General features: G+C 54.4%; 8 protein-coding genes across 8 annotated transcripts; 7 read left to right on the top strand and 1 right to left on the bottom strand.

Annotated features, from left to right (window-relative positions):
• The first annotated feature begins 189 nt into the window (after positions 1-189).
• F5Z01DRAFT_651703 (prolyl 4-hydroxylase) lies at positions 190-2,165 on the top strand. Its single transcript, XM_046263239.1, has one exon. The coding sequence runs from the start codon at positions 224-226 to the stop codon at positions 1,724-1,726; it is 1,503 nt and encodes a 500-aa protein (XP_046119557.1). The 5' UTR covers positions 190-223; the 3' UTR covers positions 1,727-2,165.
• Positions 2,166-2,211: 46 nt separating this feature from the next.
• On the top strand, positions 2,212-3,441 carry F5Z01DRAFT_550203 (uncharacterized protein). Its single transcript, XM_046260612.1, has one exon. The coding sequence runs from the start codon at positions 2,356-2,358 to the stop codon at positions 3,100-3,102; it is 747 nt and encodes a 248-aa protein (XP_046119556.1). The 5' UTR covers positions 2,212-2,355; the 3' UTR covers positions 3,103-3,441.
• F5Z01DRAFT_550193 (uncharacterized protein) lies at positions 3,318-4,665 on the top strand. Its single transcript, XM_046260611.1, has one exon. It carries the CDS (start codon positions 3,561-3,563, stop codon positions 4,587-4,589), a length of 1,029 nt encoding a protein of 342 aa, XP_046119555.1. The 5' UTR covers positions 3,318-3,560; the 3' UTR covers positions 4,590-4,665.
• A 2,086-nt stretch (positions 4,666-6,751) lies between these two features.
• F5Z01DRAFT_705105 (exo-beta-D-glucosaminidase) lies at positions 6,752-9,787 on the top strand. Its single transcript, XM_046266434.1, has 3 exons — positions 6,752-7,357; positions 7,410-8,055; positions 8,104-9,787. Exons 1-3 carry the CDS (start codon positions 6,785-6,787, stop codon positions 9,516-9,518), a joined length of 2,634 nt encoding a protein of 877 aa, XP_046119554.1. The 5' UTR covers positions 6,752-6,784; the 3' UTR covers positions 9,519-9,787.
• Positions 9,788-10,573: 786 nt separating this feature from the next.
• F5Z01DRAFT_721474 (uncharacterized protein) lies at positions 10,574-12,910 on the top strand. The gene is made up of 4 exons (XM_046266592.1): positions 10,574-10,909; positions 10,994-11,599; positions 11,655-11,729; positions 11,775-12,910. Exons 1-4 carry the CDS (start codon positions 10,876-10,878, stop codon positions 12,860-12,862), a joined length of 1,803 nt encoding a protein of 600 aa, XP_046119553.1. The 5' UTR covers positions 10,574-10,875; the 3' UTR covers positions 12,863-12,910.
• Positions 12,911-13,258: 348 nt separating this feature from the next.
• On the top strand, positions 13,259-15,630 carry F5Z01DRAFT_651697 (uncharacterized protein). Its single transcript, XM_046263238.1, has one exon. It carries the CDS (start codon positions 13,347-13,349, stop codon positions 15,201-15,203), a length of 1,857 nt encoding a protein of 618 aa, XP_046119552.1. The 5' UTR covers positions 13,259-13,346; the 3' UTR covers positions 15,204-15,630.
• Positions 15,631-16,197: 567 nt separating this feature from the next.
• On the top strand, positions 16,198-18,292 carry F5Z01DRAFT_699376 (putative Zn(II)2Cys6 transcription factor; the record flags this gene model as incomplete). The annotated part of the gene is made up of 2 exons (XM_046266379.1): positions 16,198-16,313; positions 16,447-18,292. 2 exons carry the CDS (start codon positions 16,198-16,200, stop codon positions 18,254-18,256), a joined length of 1,926 nt encoding a protein of 641 aa, XP_046119551.1. The 3' UTR covers positions 18,257-18,292.
• Positions 18,017-19,305, bottom strand: F5Z01DRAFT_550166 (ketose-bisphosphate aldolase). The gene has a single exon (XM_046260610.1). It carries the CDS (start codon positions 19,189-19,191, stop codon positions 18,328-18,330), a length of 864 nt encoding a protein of 287 aa, XP_046119550.1. The 5' UTR covers positions 19,192-19,305; the 3' UTR covers positions 18,017-18,327.
• Positions 19,306-19,600: the final 295 nt, after the last annotated feature.

The following is a 19,600-nucleotide window of genomic DNA, read 5'->3' as shown; positions in this document are numbered from 1 at the left end:
GCACATTTCGCCGGGGCATTGTGAGGAGTTCATAGGGCCGCTCCTGTATAGGGTAGCCGAGAGGCAGTTCGGGCTTCAGAGCCGGCGTTAGCACTGTCAATCCCGCCATATTATGTCAGCATCGAGTGGGGTGCTAAATTGCTTGGCAGAAATGTTCCTGTGAGCATCAGTCGCCACTATGCCCCTCCACCAACGTGAAACTTCCCAAGTCACCACCATCACCATGTCCAAATCCAAGGCTCAGAAGCGCAAGCGACAGGCTCAGGCTGCAGCGTCGAGCGGGCCTCCATCCAAAGTCACAAAGACTACGACCGTCGAAGACTCCAATGGTGGAAGTTCACCCTCCGCCACCACCGTCCTGGCGCCCTCGAACCTGCACACTGTCATCTCGGACGAAGAGCTCGAAATCACCGTCGAGACACTCCAAACCCTATCACAATACCCAAGTCTGATCAAGGGGAAGTCTTGCAAGGACTTGCGAGTGGCTGTGTATGACTTTCGCAAAGCATCGACAACCGGCAACAATGCATCGACTGACGGAGGCAACCTTACTTCGCGCATCACCGCGGCATTGGCCGACGAAAAGTACCTGGATGCCAGGGTTCTACTAGCGGAAATGAGGATCAGATCTGAGGAACCGAAGCTCGGCGCTCTTTGTCGATGGGTGAGGGATCTGGACGTGATCAGCCGATTATCTACTGTCAGGTCCGCTGAGGACGCCGCGCCCGCCGTCCGAAGCGACAACGAGCGTGGTCTTCTCAATGTTCTTGATGCTGTTCTTCGTACGGTTGGGCCAATCGACTCGAATCCGGCAGCCGTCACCCACCCGACTTCGCAGGTAGTCCTTCAGGACATATGGGATCTTCGACCGTCTACGCCCAGCGAGCAGATCCACGCCGCCGTACAGAATGGCACAATCTTCGATACCCTGCAGAAGGACAACATCTCTTCTCTCTTGCGTATCATCGAAACAACGCCAGCCCTCGAGCGCAAACCGCCAAACCATCACGATGCCATTCTCTACACTACCGCGCCAGACGCTGTGTTGCTCTCGCAGACTCCAGAGACGCCCATCATCCACGAGCCGCATCCCGTGGTTCCTGGACTCAGCCTCGCGAGGAACCTCCTCTCACCGCGCGAATGCAAGTCCATCATTGCTGCAGGAGAGGCTGCCAACTTTGTGCCCGACGCACCCATCCGTGACGACGGCCAGGTCAGCATCCTCGCGCATAACTTTTACTGGGTCATCGATGCGGCATTCCACGACAAGCTGTGGGCTCGCATCGCCCCGTACGTACCTTCCTCAATCAATGGACGTCAAGCCAGGGGCATCAACCGCAGATTCCGAGTATATCGGTATGTTCCAGGTGCAGAGTACCGCTGCCACATTGACGGTGCTTGGCCACCCTCTGGCATCTTGCCCAATGACAAGTATGTGTACGATGCGTCACCGCCCGGCAAGAAGCAGAGTTCGCTCTTCACCTTCCTCTTGTATCTCAATGACGAATTCGAGGGCGGCGAGACCACATTCTTCTTGCCGTCTGCTAAAGAGGGGACACTCAATGCGTACCCCGTGCGGCCGGTCATGGGCGCTGTCGCCATTTTCCCCCACGGCGAGACCAAGGGCGCTCTTCTGCATGAGGGTACTGGCGTGAGGAAAGGTGCCAAGTATATCATTCGTTCGGATGTCGAATACGATGTCGAGCCGACGGTGGGTGTGGATTGAACGGTTATGTGACGATGGTGAATTCGAGCCACCCCTTTCGCAACCGACGACGCCATAAGATTGAGAAGCGCCCTGCCCCTGAATTTAAGGGTGCAATCAAGGGAGGCAAATTACTGCGTCGCCCGACACAGCGAGAAAGCCCTGCCCATGGGGCCGTCATGGCAAGAGGAACTATGAGCCAGCGATCGTCGTCGCATGTAGTCTCAGCCGTCGGCCGGGCAAGCTCGACTTGCTCTCCACTCGGGGGCCAGGCATTAATCGTGCATACAGTCAGGACCCTTGAGTTTGCTCAGGAGCACATGACGCGCTCAACGCGGATAGGGGTTGTCGGGATTTCAGACATGAGATTGCCATATAAAGGACGAACAGAATGTTCATAGATGAACAGAGCTGATTTAATATCTGCGCAAATTCCGCGACATGATGGTTGAATAGAACTAAATCAGGAATATTGCTCCTCACCAGGCTCGAGTCTCATGCTGTCCCAGACTTGGAGGACTGCATGCCAAGCTCTGCGCGAAGCATCTGGCTACCCTACACATAAGTCCTTGATCTCCATCTTCAACGACCGCTGAAATTTCCGTTCCGCTGCTCTCCCACCCTCGCAAACAGGATGATGGATCGCACACATGGAGGAGCTCCAGATACGCCCATCCGGCATTCGGATGCAAGAAGACTTTGTTACAAAAGAGCATGAGGATGAGCTCATTCGCATCTTCCAAAACGAGCTGCAATGGCCGGATCGCAGCGGTCGCCTGTCTCTCCACTACGGCTACACCTTCAGCTACAAGTCTTTCGGCATCGACGAGGAAACACCCTACATCCCGTTCCCAGACTGGCTGGAGCCACTTTTGCCGACGACAGAGGGAAGACCACCGGATCAAGTATGCTTACAGCACTACGCCCCGGGAACGGGCATCCCGCCTCACGTGGACACGCACAGCGCTTTCGACCAGCTCTATGCACTGTCGCTCGGCGCTCCCGTCTTCATGCAGTTCCGTGAAGGCGCCAAGGGTGACGCGAGGACAGACGTCGACCTCAAGCCAAGGAGCATGATGGAGATGAGAGGCGACGCGCGCCTGCACTGGACACACGGAATCAAGGCGCGCAAGACAGACACTTTGCCCGATGGCACGGTGCGATGGAGAGAAAACCGCTGGAGTCTCACGTATCGGTGGCTGAGAGAGGGCGCCGCGTGCGAATGTGGGAATGTGCAGCTGTGCGATACGGCGCAGCGACGCAATGGCGTGGAGACTGTGTATCGGTGGAAGCAATATGAAGCAGAGGAGAAGGTACAGTCTGGGACATGGATTAAGAATGTCACATTGCTAATCAAGTTAGAATTAGCAGCACTTGCCCTTCTCACGATCATATGATGGTGTTGAGCCCAGGGGGTGCATCACACGTGGAGAATGCCATGCTCGACCTGGAAAGCTGTACAGCCAGCGGATAAACAAGCCGATGGACTTTTTCCAAGAATTCTGCCAGCGTCTGCCTTGGATGAGCCCTCGTCATTCTTATCAACACCAACGCTTTTAGCGCAAATTTCAGTTGAAGCTTGTGCAGCACGCCGTGTGAAGGGTCTTATCGATGGTGAAAGCTTCTTTCTCGGGGATCTGCCACGTGTGTTAATGGGTGCTAGGCTCAATACCACCACGTAAAGCCCACGCAAAGGGCACAGCGCACATGAGATGGAGCAAGTGTGCACGCCTCAGCGTTCATACGTCTCGCAAGACGCAACAAGCCTCTTCGACATCGGGAGGCATGGCAAGATTGGTCAATCACAACGCCTCTGACCGGGAGACAGAAAAGCACCGATGCTATTATTGTGACCATGATCAGCAATTTAGGCTCGAGACCGTTAACTTTTGATGCGAAGCGTGCGCTAGGCAGTAGTTTATTTCCAGCGTTCTCAAGTCATCTGACTATCTCGTCCCTTTTCGTTGAGCGCTCACTAGCGCTCCCAAATGAGCAACTTTTACCTTATAAACTGGCTCTCGACCTTTACCAGTATGCGAGTCAGCATTCCCTGCTTTCGAATCCGGCACCATACACCACGGACCACATACCTCGCACCGCATACCACAGTACACAGTCCACACACCACAGCATACTTCAAATCATGACCAACTCTCCACCTACTTCAATGCTGCCCCCGGTGTATTCCTCTTTGGGGCCCTCCGATGATGAAGCAAAGGCTATCGAACAGTATTGGGACAGACAACGTCCCCGTGATTGGTTCACGGCACGTGGAAAGGAAAAATCTTCGCCTAATATCCGGTTCGAATTCGTGTCGCCAGAAAAGACCTTTGGACGCCCTCGTTGGCGCGCAGTGCTCATTGTATGGGCAGACAATATTCCCAAGCTGATGCGAGAAGGACTTCACTGGTCATGTGCCGACATCCATCGTGGTTCGTCTTACGTTCATTTGGAGACGCGCACGCTGTCGAGACAACCCCACTATCGTCTCTATTGGATCACACGCCCAGGATGGAAGGCCCAGCTCGTAGTTGACAGCCATAGGCGGTCCACTATTGTCAACTTTGATCCAGGTTGTGTCACATTAGCAACTACGAAGACCGTGGACGTATGGAACTGGAACCGTAATAAAGTCTACGAGTATCGAACTGATTCTCGACTGTGTTTTAACACAGTGTACGCCAAAATGCCCATGGAAGGTTGGTGGCCTTGGCCAAAGGCTCCGGGCGCTGAAACAGTCGCCAAACCTGAGGAGGAGCACTTGGCGGAGGAGGAGGTGAGGCAAAGGGAGGTGAGGGAGGCGAGGGAGGAGGAGCAAAACGTTTCTTGGGATAGTTTCAAACCATTGACGATACGGGCAATCTTGGGGCGTATTCCAGTATAAAAACGAACCCAGCTGTGTTGACCAGATAACCTGACCTCAGGTACGGATCATTCCAGACCAGAATCCCTCTAAGTTTGTTCGTTAATCAATATCATCGTCCCAACTGCATGATTCCTGCAGATTGCTACATACATACTGTGATGACGCTGTGTTAGTCCGGAAAGGGAGACAGATCCTGGGTATTGGCAGCATCACTGGTAGTGACTAATCGCGCTCGATGTTCCGGGAGTCTTAACATGTATTCTTCGTGGCAGCCACTGTCAGCGGTTGTGGGACCGGATACGAAAGAACATAGACATGGGAACGAATTGACAAAAACACTTGCAGAGAATGCAGACAAGGCGCAAATTCTTGGACAAACATGTAGGAAAGAAAGGACATATTAAACAGGCCAAGGGGGAATCCACTGTGGTCTGAATAGGGTAACTAGCGTCGGGTATATACGCAACAGTACAGGTCTCTCACTCAAGACATTGATAATAGCCTTGGACAGGTATCTATGGCCGGTCCAAGCATCAAATACGACCAGTATGACCGTCTTCTGCATGGCCAATGACTGCCTTGACGGCGCTTGGTGCCAAAAAAGCATCCCTGTAGCATAAGGTACATGTACAACATGTAGTCAACAGGAAAGCACATGACTTATGCAGGCAGCCATCGCAGCCGCCGCGACGCCGTCGATGGTAGCCATTTTCTCGTTATATGAAATTGCCATCCCGAATAATATGTGATTGTGATAGGGAAACTTACTAGTACTTTGGAGTAGTGGAGAGAAATTGGGACGAGGAGAAGACAGGCTCTGCTGAATATGTATAGATGCTCGGCAATACCTTACCTTGAATTGCATTGAGATTTATATTGAGATAAGACATGCAAGCTCATGTGTTCAGAAATTGTTCTTGTGACAAACTGGCGATGAGGCGGATTAACTTTATCACTACTTACCTTAGGTACAGATGCGTGGCATCTAGGCACCATAAATAGATAAGCGATACATCTTGTAAGCCCCGTGTTCGGAGTGGCTCCGACCTAGCAGAGGCCTATATACGTGATGAAATTCAAAGTGCAGCTCCATGGTGGATAAACTTAACACGCGAGAACTTTCATGGTTAGGCAATGTAAACAAACCGACAAGGCCTTTCAACGTTTCGCCATGCGTCGGTTGATGCACAGTTAGTCAAAACTGAACTTTTTGCTTACAGCTACGGAGTCAAATTGACAAGACATGAACCAAAAGTATCAATGGTAAACTATAATGTAGTGCATGTTGCACGCCTCTGAGCATGTATATATAAACAAGGAATCTGTTTTCTTCCTTTCTTCCACCTTTCTCTCTAACACCAGCTCCCCACATCAAGCAACTGCCCAAAGTCATCATGAATGACCAGAAACTTGAACAGTGCCGCGAGATCATCGAGGTCGTCTCGCCGGCTGTTCTTGAGTCCAAGCTTCGGTGGGAGGAGCTGGAATTGAACCCTTGGTGCAGCTAAGTTCCCCTCTAAGCTCCTACTACACCACCCCCCTGGCCAAGCCGTCACTCCCTGCGCCTCATATCCTTCGTCTATTTCCTTGGCCCTCTTTTCCTATGTTTTTTTGATGAGGGCTGACAGCGTATGCGTTTAGCGGGCCACCGAGAGGGCCATTAGCGATGCTCCCGGGCTCCGGGGGACCGGGGCCCCAGCAGACGTGCATGTACCTCATCGTGGTTGCTGGGTCTAGTAGCTTCGCAAGAAGTGAAGCCAAAACATGCACAGGTGGAAAGGACTACATAGGAGACAAAAGTATTTGAAATCAATTTGTTCTGCATTGACAACGTCCTGGTGTGCTTTGCTTCGCTGTGCCATGACTGATTCCTCGACATGATCGTCGTCTGTGGATGTCGTTGAAGCAGAGTAAGCAACACTTGGGTGGAATTTCTTTCCCTGGGTTATGGACTTCACGATAAAATTCATGTCAATCTAGAGAGCCTCAAACGAAGTAGTCCCGTGACTCCCGTCGTCACACCGTCTACTTCCCTGCGGGGAACTACATGATGCATGTAGGATCACAGGGCCCGCTTCGGGTTGGGTAACGTTGCTCTGCGTCCAGGAACCCAATACCACGCTATGGACTGCACATAAAGTCCTTGAAGACGAGCAGTGGCCGGGCCTGTGCAGGCGACACCACTCCCACTTTCGACAAGCTGCACCTCGATCATGGCGCGCCAGCTGCTTGGACCTATCGGCTTTGTCCTTGTCAATGCCTTCGCAACTAGAGAACCTCTAGTTTCCGAACCCGGAGAAATAACCAGCATCCCAAATTGGGACATTCAGTCATCATCAGACGTCCCTCTAGACCTCGCACAGCTCTCGAAGCCCGGGGCCGACACTGTCTCGTGGCATCACATCCCGACTTCGCGATGCACCCTCATGGGATGTCTCATCGCAACAGGTGTCTACTCAGACGAGGACTTATGGTTCTCTGACAATTTGGAAGAATTCAATTGGGAACAATTCACAGTCCCTTGGGTCTATCGTCATGAGTTCTCCCTTGAGCCGGAGAAGGGGCATCACTATCTGTTGCAGACGAATGGCATCACTTCTCGAGCCGATATCTACTTGAATGGCGAGCTTGTCGCAGACAAGGAAGACCAGAGCGGTGCATACTCGGGGCATGAGTACGACGTGAGCGAGTCGGTAGGCAAGGAGAATGGCCTGCTCATCCAAACGTATCCCACCAATTACTATACCGACTTGGCACTTGGTTTCATCGACTGGAATCCCACACCTGTATGTCAACTGATGATATGACCCTCCATCTCTAATCTAACTGACTATGTAGCCTGATAATGGGACTGGCGTCTGGCGAGATGTGCTCGTGAGACAGACTGGACCAGTCGCTCTTGGACCCTTGAGCGCATTGGTGGACATCTCACCAGGCAAGGTGACACTCCGCACAACAGCCAGAAACTTGGAAGATAGAGAGATCAAGATTAAAGCAAAGGCTGTTATCAATGAGCCCGATGATGGGCCCACAACCACTCTGAATCAGACCATCACCCTGAAACCCGGTCAGTCCAAGGTCATCGAATTTGAGACAGAATTCGACAATCCGAAGTTATGGTGGCCAAAGCAATGGGGCCTCCAGCCGTTATACAGCGCTCGAGTGTCTGTGACTTCTAATTGCGAGCTCTCCGATCGCGTGGAGCGCTCCTTTGGACTTCGCACCATCACTTCGGAGCTCAATGAACACGGACATATCATGTTTCGTGTCAATGGCGAGCTATTCCAAGTCCTGGGCAGCGGATACAGCGCAGACATGTTCCTGCGATTTGATGCCGAACGGTTCGAGAACATTGCCAAGTACATGTTGGACATGGGCCTGAACACCATCCGACTCGAAGGAAAAAACGAGCATCCTGAGTTGTATGAGATCACCGACCGACTGGGTCCCATGGTCATGGCTGGCTGGGAGTGTTGCAACAAGTGTGAGTGACCAAAAAGGGCACTGAAGAACCGAGAACTGACAATCGTAGGGGAATCTTGGGAGTACAACCCCGACCTCACGGTCGCCATACCTGACTATTGGGATGAGCAAGACTACAAGGACGCCAACGCAACGATCCGTCACGAGACATCGATGATGCAAACTCACCCTAGTATGCTCGCTTTCCTGATTGGCAGCGATTATTGGCCAGACGATCGAGCAACAGAAATCTACGTGGAAGGGCTCCGAGGTGGTGGCTGGCAGCTCCCCATTGTAGCATCCGCGAGCAAAAGGGGATACCCCGACCTCCTTGGTCCCTCAGGTATGAAGATGAGTGGTCCCTACGACTGGGTGCCGCCCAACTACTGGTACGATGTGACGCTAGCTGAGGATCGCTACGGTGCCGCCTTTGGTTTTGGATCCGAGCTGGGTGCCGGTGTAGGCACGCCCGAGATCAGCAGCTTGAAGAAGTTCTTGTCCGAGGAAGACATGGAGGATCTCTGGAAAAAGCCAGACAAGGGGCTGTACCACATGTCGACCAACGTGTCCCAATTCTACGACCGCAAGATCTACAACGACGGTCTCTACGCGCGCTACGGCAAGCCCACGAGCCTGGAGGACTACATCCTCAAGTGCCAGGTGGCAGACTATGAGGCGATCCGGGCCGAGTATGAAGCCTTCGCGGCACGTTGGGGGGCGGATAATAATCCAGCCACTGGAATGATCTACTGGATGTTGGTCAACGCGTGGCCGAGTCTTCATTGGAATCAGTTTGATTATTATCTGCATCCTGCGGGTACGTACTTTGGCACCAAAATTGGTGGCCGCATTGAGCATGCTGTCTTTGATTATCACAGTCGGAACGTGTGGCTGATCAACCGATCACTGGATAAGAAGGGGAAGAGAAGTGTCGTTGTCGATGTTGTGGATTTGAAGGGCAAAAATATCTCGAGTGAGACTTTTGACGTCACGACGGAACCCAATACCGGGGCAAAGATTGATCAAATATCAGGGATAGAGGATCAGAATGATGTCGTCTTTGTCAGACTGCTGTTGCGGGACGACGATAATGATGGAGAGGTCCTCAGCCGCAACGTATACTGGGTTGCACCCTCGGTCGATGAGCTAGACTGGGGAGAATCGACTTGGTATCACACGCCTGTCACCAAGTACGCCAATTACCAGTCTCTCTTTGCAATGGACGAGGCTTCGCTGGGAGTTTCAACGGAGCAGAAGGGTGGAACGTGGAGCGTTACTTTGGAGCATACCTCCGGTGGGCCAGCCTTCTTCGTCCGTCTGAATCTACTCGATGAGCAAGGCGAAGACGTCAATCCTGTTCTTTGGTCGGATAACTATGTCACTTTGTGGCCGGGAGAGTCTATGGTACTTGAGGTCGAGGGTGATGGGGGTAAGCGTGTGAAGGTGGACGGAGGAAATGTCAGGGTGACCGAGCTAACGCTCTAAGCATGTCCATTGTTACTGCGATAGGGGCTACAATCAGTCTCACGTGCATGGCACCGCCTAGAATTAAGAATTCTGACTCACTATCCTACTTGGAATGCTGACATAGTCGTCTAGCCGATCTCTCGGCGAGGTGGACGAGCTGTTCGAGATTGAAGTCAAAAACCTGGTGCACCCCAAAGAGGGAGACCGCCATAGATTGCCCCTAGCTGCCTGAAAGCAAGAAGATTGATGATATTGTTTGGTGGCAAAGCCTTCGCTGAGATTCCAGCCTGGATACTCAATCAGCTTGATTGAAAAATGCTTTATTCCTTCGTACGCACCATCAGTGGCAGGTAGAACGCCAGCCACGATGCCTTTAGCGACTACCTCAAAAGGTGCACAAGCCGACCATCCGGGAATCTGGACCTTAGAGCCTAGGACCCTACAGAGTCAGTCGGCATCCAGGTAGACGACGACCATGTTAATATGCCTTACGTCAGTCGATACTCATGGTCTCCAGGGCAAGGCTGTTCTCTCTTCATAGGTCATTCCATTGTTAGCCAACCCTTTCGCAGCGTTACTGACTGAGTATGTGAGAGTAGTCTCAGCGGCATAAAAGAACTACAATGACATATTGAATGTGAAGCAGGGTCATTGTCATGGGAAACCAAAGCTGACGGTTGCAACCCACACTGGGTTATCCTTGACGACGATGGCTCTGGATCGAGAATATGTTATTAGCAACATGATGACAATTTTGATATCGAGAAGAATCCATGCTTCGATGGCTGACTGCATGCTGATTCCTGCAGATACTGCTGCTGACGCTGCTGCTGTAATCTCGGGAGGTTATCCAGTAAGCGTGTCAACAAAAGTGATGGTTTCATGTTGGCACCCGGTGGGATAGCAGGCGAAGGGTAAGGCAGCAGACGTTGTTTTAAAGAATTCCACTCTATATGTACTCTGTCCGTATGAATGGCCCAGTTTTCTACTCAGACCTGCAATAATTCCCTCGGGAGATATCCGTACAGCAGTCTGGCGGATTGGACCCTCTTCTCACATCTCACCGGTACGAATGCACGAGCTGGGGTTCCCGCTGACGGGTAAAACCCCCATCCAACCATCGCATTTCAGCTTTCAGGGTCCCCTGTTACTTTTCTCGGAATCATGCGCAGTTTCCGATCCCGGTCTGGGAGACAGGGAAGGGACGTCCAACACGAAGAGCAAAGGCATTTTCTCTGCCAGGGCTGCTTTCTCCTGCCTCAACCCCTCGTTGCACTCAAGGACGACAAGAATTGTCCAATTCTCAGACAATCACCCTTCACTTCCAGTCGCCAGCACCAAACATCACATACATAGACGCAGTCAAAGTGGCATCATGGAAAGATTTGACTGCGTTGTTGTCGGCGCAGGTGAGTTCTGCTTCCTGGCTCCTAGCTATCGTATTGAATTCTCACACTTCGACATGCAATACTGACTCGCGACATTTTGGACAGGATGGTACGGTCTAGGCGCGGCGAAGCAGTATCACTGCATGTTCCCTGACAGCTCACTTGTGATATTTGACGCGGCGCCCACGCTTGGTGGCACGTGGGCGGATCATAGAATCTATCCCGGTCTGAAGAGCAACAATCAGCTGGGGACCTTTGAGTTCCCCGATTTCCCCATGGATACGGCTACGTTTGGTGTCCAAACTCGAGAGCATATCCCCGGCGGCGTCCTCAACGCATACCTGAAGGCCTACGCAGCTAAATTTGGCATAGACACCCTCATCCGCGCCAACTCCAAGGTCACAGTCGCTGAGCATCAGGAAACCGCTGAGGGCGGCTGGGTCTTGACTGTAGCCAGTGGCCAGCAGGAGACCACAGTCTTCGCTCGCCGGTTGATCATTGCCTCTGGTCTGACCTCGGAGGCTTTTTTGCCTCATTTCGATGGCGAGGAAACCTTTGGTGGTCGGATATTCCACGGGCGTGACTTTTTGCAGAACAAGGATACTATCCAGGAGGGCAAGTCGGTGACAGTGTACGGCGGCACCAAGTTTGCCTGGGATGCGGTATACGCATACGCGTCGGCGGGCGCCAAGGTGAATTGGGTCATCAGGTGTAAGTGGTTTCTCTCCCTCGCCGCCAAGTCCTCGTATCTAATTCTCATGAACAGCATCTGGTCATGGACCCTGTTGGATGGCGCCTCCATTCGTGACGCCATTCAAAAAATGGATCGAGGCTCTCGCGAGTATGTGCCCTTCTTAATGACGCCCAGCTGCCGCTGATTGAACAGATGTTCGCTTTCTCTCATGGTTCAGTCCCTGCATCTGGGGAGACGTCGATGGATACGGCCGCATCCGCAGATTTCTACATGGCACTGCCTTTGGGAGGGCTTTGGTCGATGGCTTTTGGCACGTTCTCGGTGGGGATGTCCTGGCACTCAACAAGTACGACGCACATCCCAAGACCGCAAAACTGAAGCCTTGGACGGAGGCCATGTTCACGGCAACCAGCTTCAGTATCGTCAACTGGGAAACGGACATCTGGGAACTTATTAAAAGTGACTTGGTCGATGTTCACATTGGCGAGATTGACCATCTCAGCCCTGGGAAAGTCCACTTGGCCGACGGTACGGAATTTGAGTCCGATGCGTTCTTGGCGCATACGGGTTGGAAACATGTCCCGCCCATGAAGTTCCTCCCGGAGAGTATCGAGAGGGAGCTTGGCCTCCCTCATGCACCCGCTCAGGATGCTCCTGAAGAGGACCTTGCCAACCAAACAGCTTTGGTGAAACGAGCCGACAAGGAGATCTTCGCCCGCTTTCCGCGCCTCAAGACTCAGCCAGTATGGAATAAGAACTACATCCCGATGACGGAACAGAGAGGCATCCACAGCAGCGACGAGGTCACGCCGTACACACCCCTCACCCCGTTCATGCTGTATCACTTCATCGTGCCTCCAGCTGAGCGCTTCTTGCGAACCCGCGATGTTGCCTTTGCGGGCATGGTCAGCAACTTCAGCAACGTGATCACGTCTCATCTCCAAGGTCTGTGGATCAGTGCCTACTTCTCTGGGCGCCTCGCAAACGATCCAGCTGCCGCAGTCGGTGACCATGATGCCATGGCAGCTCTGCGATATGAGACGGTGCTGCATAACAGATTCGGGAAATGGCGATATCCCACTGAATGGCATAAAAGCCCCTGCTTCATCTTTGATGCGGTGCCATACCTGGATCTATTGCTACGTGACCTTGGTTTGGATCCTCCCCACAAAGGTAGCTTATGGGCAGATGTTTGGCATCCGTATTTGTCCAGGGACTACAGGGCCATTAACGAAAATTGGAAGAACAAGTATGGCAGCGACAAGCCTGATGTTATTTAGCTGTAACCCACGTCACAGTATTGTTAGGAACGTGTAGATCACTTAATGAAACTTACTTTGTCGTCGTGCTCCCCCAGTCCCGGTCGTTGGCATTGGCAAGCTGGATGGTGGAGGTGTCGATGGCGTTGGGGGACTATGCCCCAGACTTTGTTCGTCCCGATGGCAAATCAGTTGACTGTCCAATTTGGGATTTTTTTCGAATACAATACATCCCCAGGGGGCAGTGGAGGGCGGCTGCCTCGTTCTCCGACGGCGAGTAACATTAGATCGCGATCTAACCCCAAACTTACATGTATCCGAGAATCTCGGACGCATAGGGAATCCGAGCACTCGTACGTACTCGGACCACTCCGCAGAGTTGGAACTTGGGAGTGTTAGACGGATTTCCTGGTGATACGAAAATGAACATGACATGACGGAAGCACAGAAACAAACATGAGTCCTTTATCACCATATCCTCTCCACGTGGATCAAGACGGACCATATGTATACCAAACAGCGTCTGCGTGACCTCGTCGAGTCGGTGGACTCGTATATTAACCATGGCAGCAAGCAGCAGATCCTACATCAAATGCTCAAGGATGGCCGAGAGAACGGTATAAATGCAGAGGACTCGTCTCGGTGTTTCCCCTCACTTGTCTCGACAGAACATCAACTCATCGAAAACCGCCATCAACACAATCGTCCTGGTGCACCTATCGTGCACTATTGGGCGTTTCTTTTCTCAGTCATCAAGATGCGTTTCGCCGCACCTCTCGCAGCCGTCGTGTCTATTCTGGGCTCCACACGAGGTCTCGCCGACTTGCCAGCGCCTCCAGCACCCGAGTCGTTCAGCGTCGTCGAGCTGCCTCTCCCCCCGGTGGCGCCCACCTCCGGAGAAGGCGCTTGTACCCTTGATATCAACCCACATGGCACCGGATGCATTCCCAGAGCTCTGGACGCGTTCCAGGCCGGTGGCTTCACCCCGGATGGCCACCACGTTGTCGTCAACGTCGTCATGGTCGGCGCCCCAGCTGCCCCTGATCCGGCGTGCATCTACACAGGCGAGCAGCTCATTCTTGTCAAGGCAGACGACACTGTCTTTCCCAACGGAGATCCATGGAAGTGCCTGACCTGCGCTGTGCCCCCCGAAAACGCTATCGCTCTGGACCCCCTGCGTAACTATCCCCAGGCATTCCGGAGCGGCGACAAGGTCCTGTGGGGCCGAAACATTGTTGACTGTGACGTTGAACCTCTGCATAGCGAGGCCTGCACAGCGGACAAGACGCACATATACCCCATCCACTGGAACAGCAAGTCTGACGGGACAGGGTCGGCGCCTCGGGAGCTCCGCATTCATCCCGACAACGAGCACCTCGCGTGGAGCTCTTTCACTGAAAGGGGCGGTCAATTCTGCTACCTTGGACGGCTGGAACTCAACCCAGATCCCAAGGATGGCGTCCCCAGGTATGACCTAGCCAACGTGCAGGTACTCGTGGACCCGAATGCACAGCCCCCCATCGAGGTGGTCGGCTCAGAGCTCCGTCTCCACGAGGATGCCATCATGTTAGGCGAACTTCGTGGGTTCAGCGGCACGGGTGATGAAATCACTTACGTTGGGCCCCCGGTCGAGTCCAACAACATTGACCTGTTTGCAATCCATCTCATCACCGGCAACGTTCGCCGCCTCACGGCCCATCCAGACTACGCAGATCCCATTGCCTTCTCGTGGGATAATGAATGGTTCGTGGCCATGGACACGAGGGCCTCCGAGCGTCAAATGTTCATGTCAGGCATGCGACACGTGCCGCCCCTGATCGACCTGGTCGCCGTGACAGTGGCTTCCTCCACCCGCAACAATGGGCCGCGTCGATTCTTCCAGCCGATTCTTGTAGATCGTCATGGCGATCGGGGCGACTACTTTGGTCAGCAGATCAACGCTGAGGGCGACGGCACGGACGGCGCCGTCAACGACCCCAACTGGAACGGCAGGGCAGACCCAGGCTTCTCCCCTGATGGCACCAAGATTGTCTTCTGGCAGGGTCTGGTGGTCTCTCCCTCTTGCGGTGGCCAGAACCCCCTGCCCTGCCCTGAGTCGACTGCCGATGGTGGCCGCGAGTACCGTCTTATGCTCGCCACGCGCCTGGATCATGAGCCAAAGGCTGTCCCTCCCGTGTTCGAGGTGCCCGAGTCTATCCCCTGGGCCACCCCTTACCGCCCAGACGACGTCCAGGCGCCACCTCTCTACACGGTGGAGCCGGGGAACTACACTCTCCAAGGTCGGGCGTCGGGCGTGGCCCACGTCTGTATCATTGCCGGCGAGCAGAGCGTCAACGGCCTGCAAAGGGTGATAGTCGACTAGGACGGTTACTCGGACGATGGCGAGCACTTTCTGGACGGCACGGAGGACGTGACGGTCACTGTCCCGCCGCCCAACTTCTGGAACAACCGGGTCGAGTGGTATTCTGATTTGACACAGACAGGCGCTGTCAACGCCACCAAGAAGACGAGTCCAGGCGGGTTCTTTCTGGAGATCGACGCCATGCTCAATATTTTTAATGCCACAGGGAACCTCACGACGACGATCGATGGCATTGTGTATAAGCAGCCTCTGAATGGTGCCTAGTTTCCAGTCTGTGAGAGGATGGCAGGCAGTGGTCTGGCGAGGTCGTGCAGAAGGGCTGGGGGTCAGGTATATGAACGATAATCGGCTCGAGTGAGATTGCATGTGCTCTACTTGTGGTCACCTCTCTCGTTGGGGTCCGATGATGACAGACGCGAACATGGACAACTTCCACGTTCTGCTGATGAAGCGGAGGGCGATGTTGACAGCTTGGGACAAGAAACGAGATCAGAAGAATAAGTAGTCTATACAGCCGGGTTCGAATTTGCTATGGGTCCGAGTCTCGAGATCAATCCTGTCCATCTCCAAGCAAACCTCATCGACTAACTATTGGAGAGCAGCGCTGAGAGACGCCCTACCACTCTGTCGAGGAAGCTCGTTAGAATCATGTCGCTGCCGCCCATTTGATCACAGTTCTCATTGAAAGCCAAGTGTCAACAAAGAAGGAGGTCGGTTCCAAGCAGACATTAGCAGAGCTGATCATGCTTCTGCTTCACCACAGACGGCGACAGGACATCTCCAATCTCCACATTCCCCAATCTCGGCTCGGGGACAATACATGTAGTCTAGAGTAATGCTTAGCTGGTAATTATAGGGGCCAGTTACAGTATATTTTACCGAGCGATGATGCGATCCACATGAAGCACCACTGCCTCGAGGCGACGGCTCAGGGCGTCTCGCGTCTCCTGTCCACATACATACACTCATCAGTCTCACCAGTCACCACGTCTCTATGGAACAACGACGCGGCCGAATCCCAGTGCGGCAGCATAATTCTGCAGATCCAGCGGAACGTCGAAGACGCACGAGAAAACCCCGCGGCCGGGGTCTCCGCACAAAAACTGGATGGTAGGTAATTGATCGCTTCTTCATGTTCCCTCGCATCCCCCAAGGGTGGCCCGCGCCTCGTGGGCGTCCGTCACCCAGCCCAGACGACGTGCTCGAATGGCCTTTGGAAAGATTGCTGATGGTCTGTTTACAGCCTGACATGTAGAAAGCGACACAAGAAATGCGATGAGGTTCTGCCCACCTGCGGCCCTTGCAGCGTCTCGTCGCGGCAGTGCGTCTTCCCAGCAACACCAGGCGAGCATCCGCAGGGTGATGCGCAGGAAGGACAGCGCCCTGCCACGACGTCCAAGTCTCCCGCGACAGACGACGATGTTCGCGCAGAACGAAATGGAACGCCAACCTCAAGAGCGAATGAAGAACATGACACGTCGCAGCAGCCTTTGAGGCCTTCATTACCGCCCCCAGCAAACCCGCCGCCACGTTCCGAGGTCCATGCATCTCTACCACCAGTTCCCTCCGTCATCTCGCCTCAAAACACGTTTTCTAGGATAGGTGTACCACTTGGAGAGGCACCGCACTTCTCTTGCTCACCAGCAGACACCATCACCTCGGAAACCTGGACGACTGACCTTGCATCAACGCGATGGCTCGGTCTCCTCGCCACAGATGCCGCTCAGGCTGACAGCGGCTTCTCCCTAGCTCCCAGCCCAGAGCGCGATGATCTTTCTGTGCAACACGAACCCAGCTTCGACGCACAGGCGCTGGCCAACGGCATCAGAGCAGCCCCCCAGTTTGAGACGGCAGCGTGGCAGAGCAACGTCGACGCCACACTGACAGGTCACGAAGCCGTCCTCTTTCGCCATTTCGCAGAGCGCTCGTCGCGGTGGCTCGATCTCTTTGATCCGCAAAGGCACTTCTCCACGTACGCAATACGACTGGCGCTGCGGAACACGGGTCTCATGAAGGCCATACTGGCCCTGTCGGCCAAGCATCGCGCCCGCTCACGGGGCATCTGCCCTGGATTCGACGCCCATGAGAGCGCCACAGAGGCGGCGAGCGCGGGCGGCGAAAATGAATGGATAGGGTACTACTACGAGACGCTGCACTACCTGTCCGAGGCCCTCGCCTACAAGTCATACACCAACTCGGAAGAGCTGCTCGCCACGGCCATCACCATATCCGCGTACGAGATGCTGGATGAGTCCGACGGGCAGGGCAACTGGCAGCGCCATCTCAAGGGCGTCTTCTGGATCCAGCGCTCGCAGGACGTTCACGGGGCCTCGGGGGGTCTGCGTCAGTCCGTGTGGTGGGCGTGGCTGCGGCAGGATCTCTGGGCCGCCTTTCGCGAGAGGCGGCATTGTCTCAGTTTCTGGGTGCCGGTGCAGGACTACGCAGAGCTGGACCAGCATGCCATGGCGAACCGTGCGATATACCTGCTCTCGCAAGCGGTGAACTACTGCGCCGACGCGAGGGGCGTCGATGGGTCGGCCAAGACGAATGACCTCTCCGCGGCCATGAAGAGACGACCGACCAAGGAAGGGCTGCTGGCCGACATGACGCGCTGGAAGTCCTTTCTGGGGGCCGGCTACAAGCCGCTGCCCACCCAAGGGGCGCCGGACGACGTCTTTACACCCATGTGGGTGCATCCGCCTCAGTTTGGCGTGGCTCTGCAAGCGTACAGCTTCGCGCTGATCCTCGTGACGCTGCACAGTCCCCATTCCGCTGGCTTTGACGGCTACCTCAAAATGCAGCGGACGCTTTCTGGCTGCGTGGATACCATCTGCGGAATCGCCATGGAGCTGAGGGACGAGGGCTGTCAGATTCTCTCTGCACAGTGCCTGTATGGTGCCGGGCTGTGCGTGCAGGATCGCGTCAAGCGAGACAAGATTCTGAGTCTGATGGAGGCGGCCGAGCAGAAAGTAGGCTGGACGCCCATGGCGACGTGGCGTGATGATCTGCGCCGTGAATGGGCCCGTGTGGACAAGGAGCACGAGGAGGAGTAGATTGTTTGACTGTTTGTCTATATATTCCCGCCTCTTCCTTCCAACGTTAGTTGATTCTGATCAATACTTCCCTACGCCCTCCCTGTCGAACCACACACATCCATCTGCCACTCTGTCAGCCGCCGTCCCTCTGTCACCCCTTCCTCCATGAATTGCGTCAAGCTCAGCTTGGCCGCCTTCTCCTTAACATGCACCAGGTAATCGTCCAGCACCAGCTTGTTGACATTGACCTTGGCGACACCAGACGCGATGCAGCGCTTCATGACATCCTCGGGGAAGTCATTGGTACCATGCAGAGCGATGCGCACGCGCCCATGGGCCGCCCTCCTGATCATGTCGATACGGTCCCAGTCCAGCACGGGGCCCCTTTTGCCATACTCGCCATGCACGTTCCCAAACGCCGGTGCCAGAAAGTCGATGCCCGTCGCGATAAAGTCTTCTACCTGCTCGGCCGTCGTCAACGCGCCCTCGAGGTCGGCCGTGTCGGCGATGCCATCCTCGCCACCCTCGATACGCCCTGGCTCTGCCTCTGTCGCGATGCCCCGATCGTGGCAGTACTGGACCAGCACCCTCGTCTTGGCCAGGTTCTCGTCCATCTCGTAGTGGCTCATGTCGACCATGATCGAGTCAAAGGGCAGGTTGTCTGCAGCGTGGCGGATCATGGCCTCATCCTGTGCGTGGTCCAGGTGCACGGAGACGGGTACGCTGGCGTGCCTGGCAGCGTGGGCGGCGGCGTGGACGAGCAGGCCGTTGGAGAAGGTGATGGCCCAGGGGAAGAGCTGGATGATGAGGGGCGAGCGCTTGGCCTCGGCGGCCTGGATGAAGGAGAGGATGTTCTCAATGTTGTATGCGATGGGCGCGACCACGCCGTAGCCGCCTTCCTCGGCAGCCTTGAGGATCTGACAGGTCTTGTTGCTGCTGGGGACCCAAGTCATGGTGGCGGTTCGTATGAGGACGGCAGAAGACTGGGTTTGGCAGCCACCGATGTGATCAATGGGTTGTCAAAGAGGTCCTATGAGATACAATTCAATTTATTATCACCATCTAAGATTTGGTATTGACATGAATGACGGTTGACTCTTGAGTGACACTTCATCAACATCAATGGCAGTCTGCCTCGTCTCGAGGGCAAGTTCCCGCCTGCAGGTTGTTGAGGGGCCCCCGATCTTCTCCACATGGGGGAATGCATGAACCTTGGTCAGATTCCGCGTCGTCTGACCTGGAACGAGTCAATGGAGGACTTGACTTTCTGATCTGTGATTTGATTACGGAGTAGCTGGGGCTGAATAATGAAGAGGGCTGGCCACATAGTGTCCGACTCGAGTGTTCCACTACATAGCAGCT

This window comes from Emericellopsis atlantica (genome assembly GCF_019669845.1).
Source record: "Emericellopsis atlantica unplaced genomic scaffold F5Z01scaffold_9, whole genome shotgun sequence".
Classification (NCBI taxonomy): Eukaryota; Fungi; Ascomycota; class Sordariomycetes; order Hypocreales; family Bionectriaceae; genus Emericellopsis; species Emericellopsis atlantica.
Note: the sequence above shows the minus strand (reverse complement) of the source record. Positions and strands in the feature narration are given on the sequence as shown.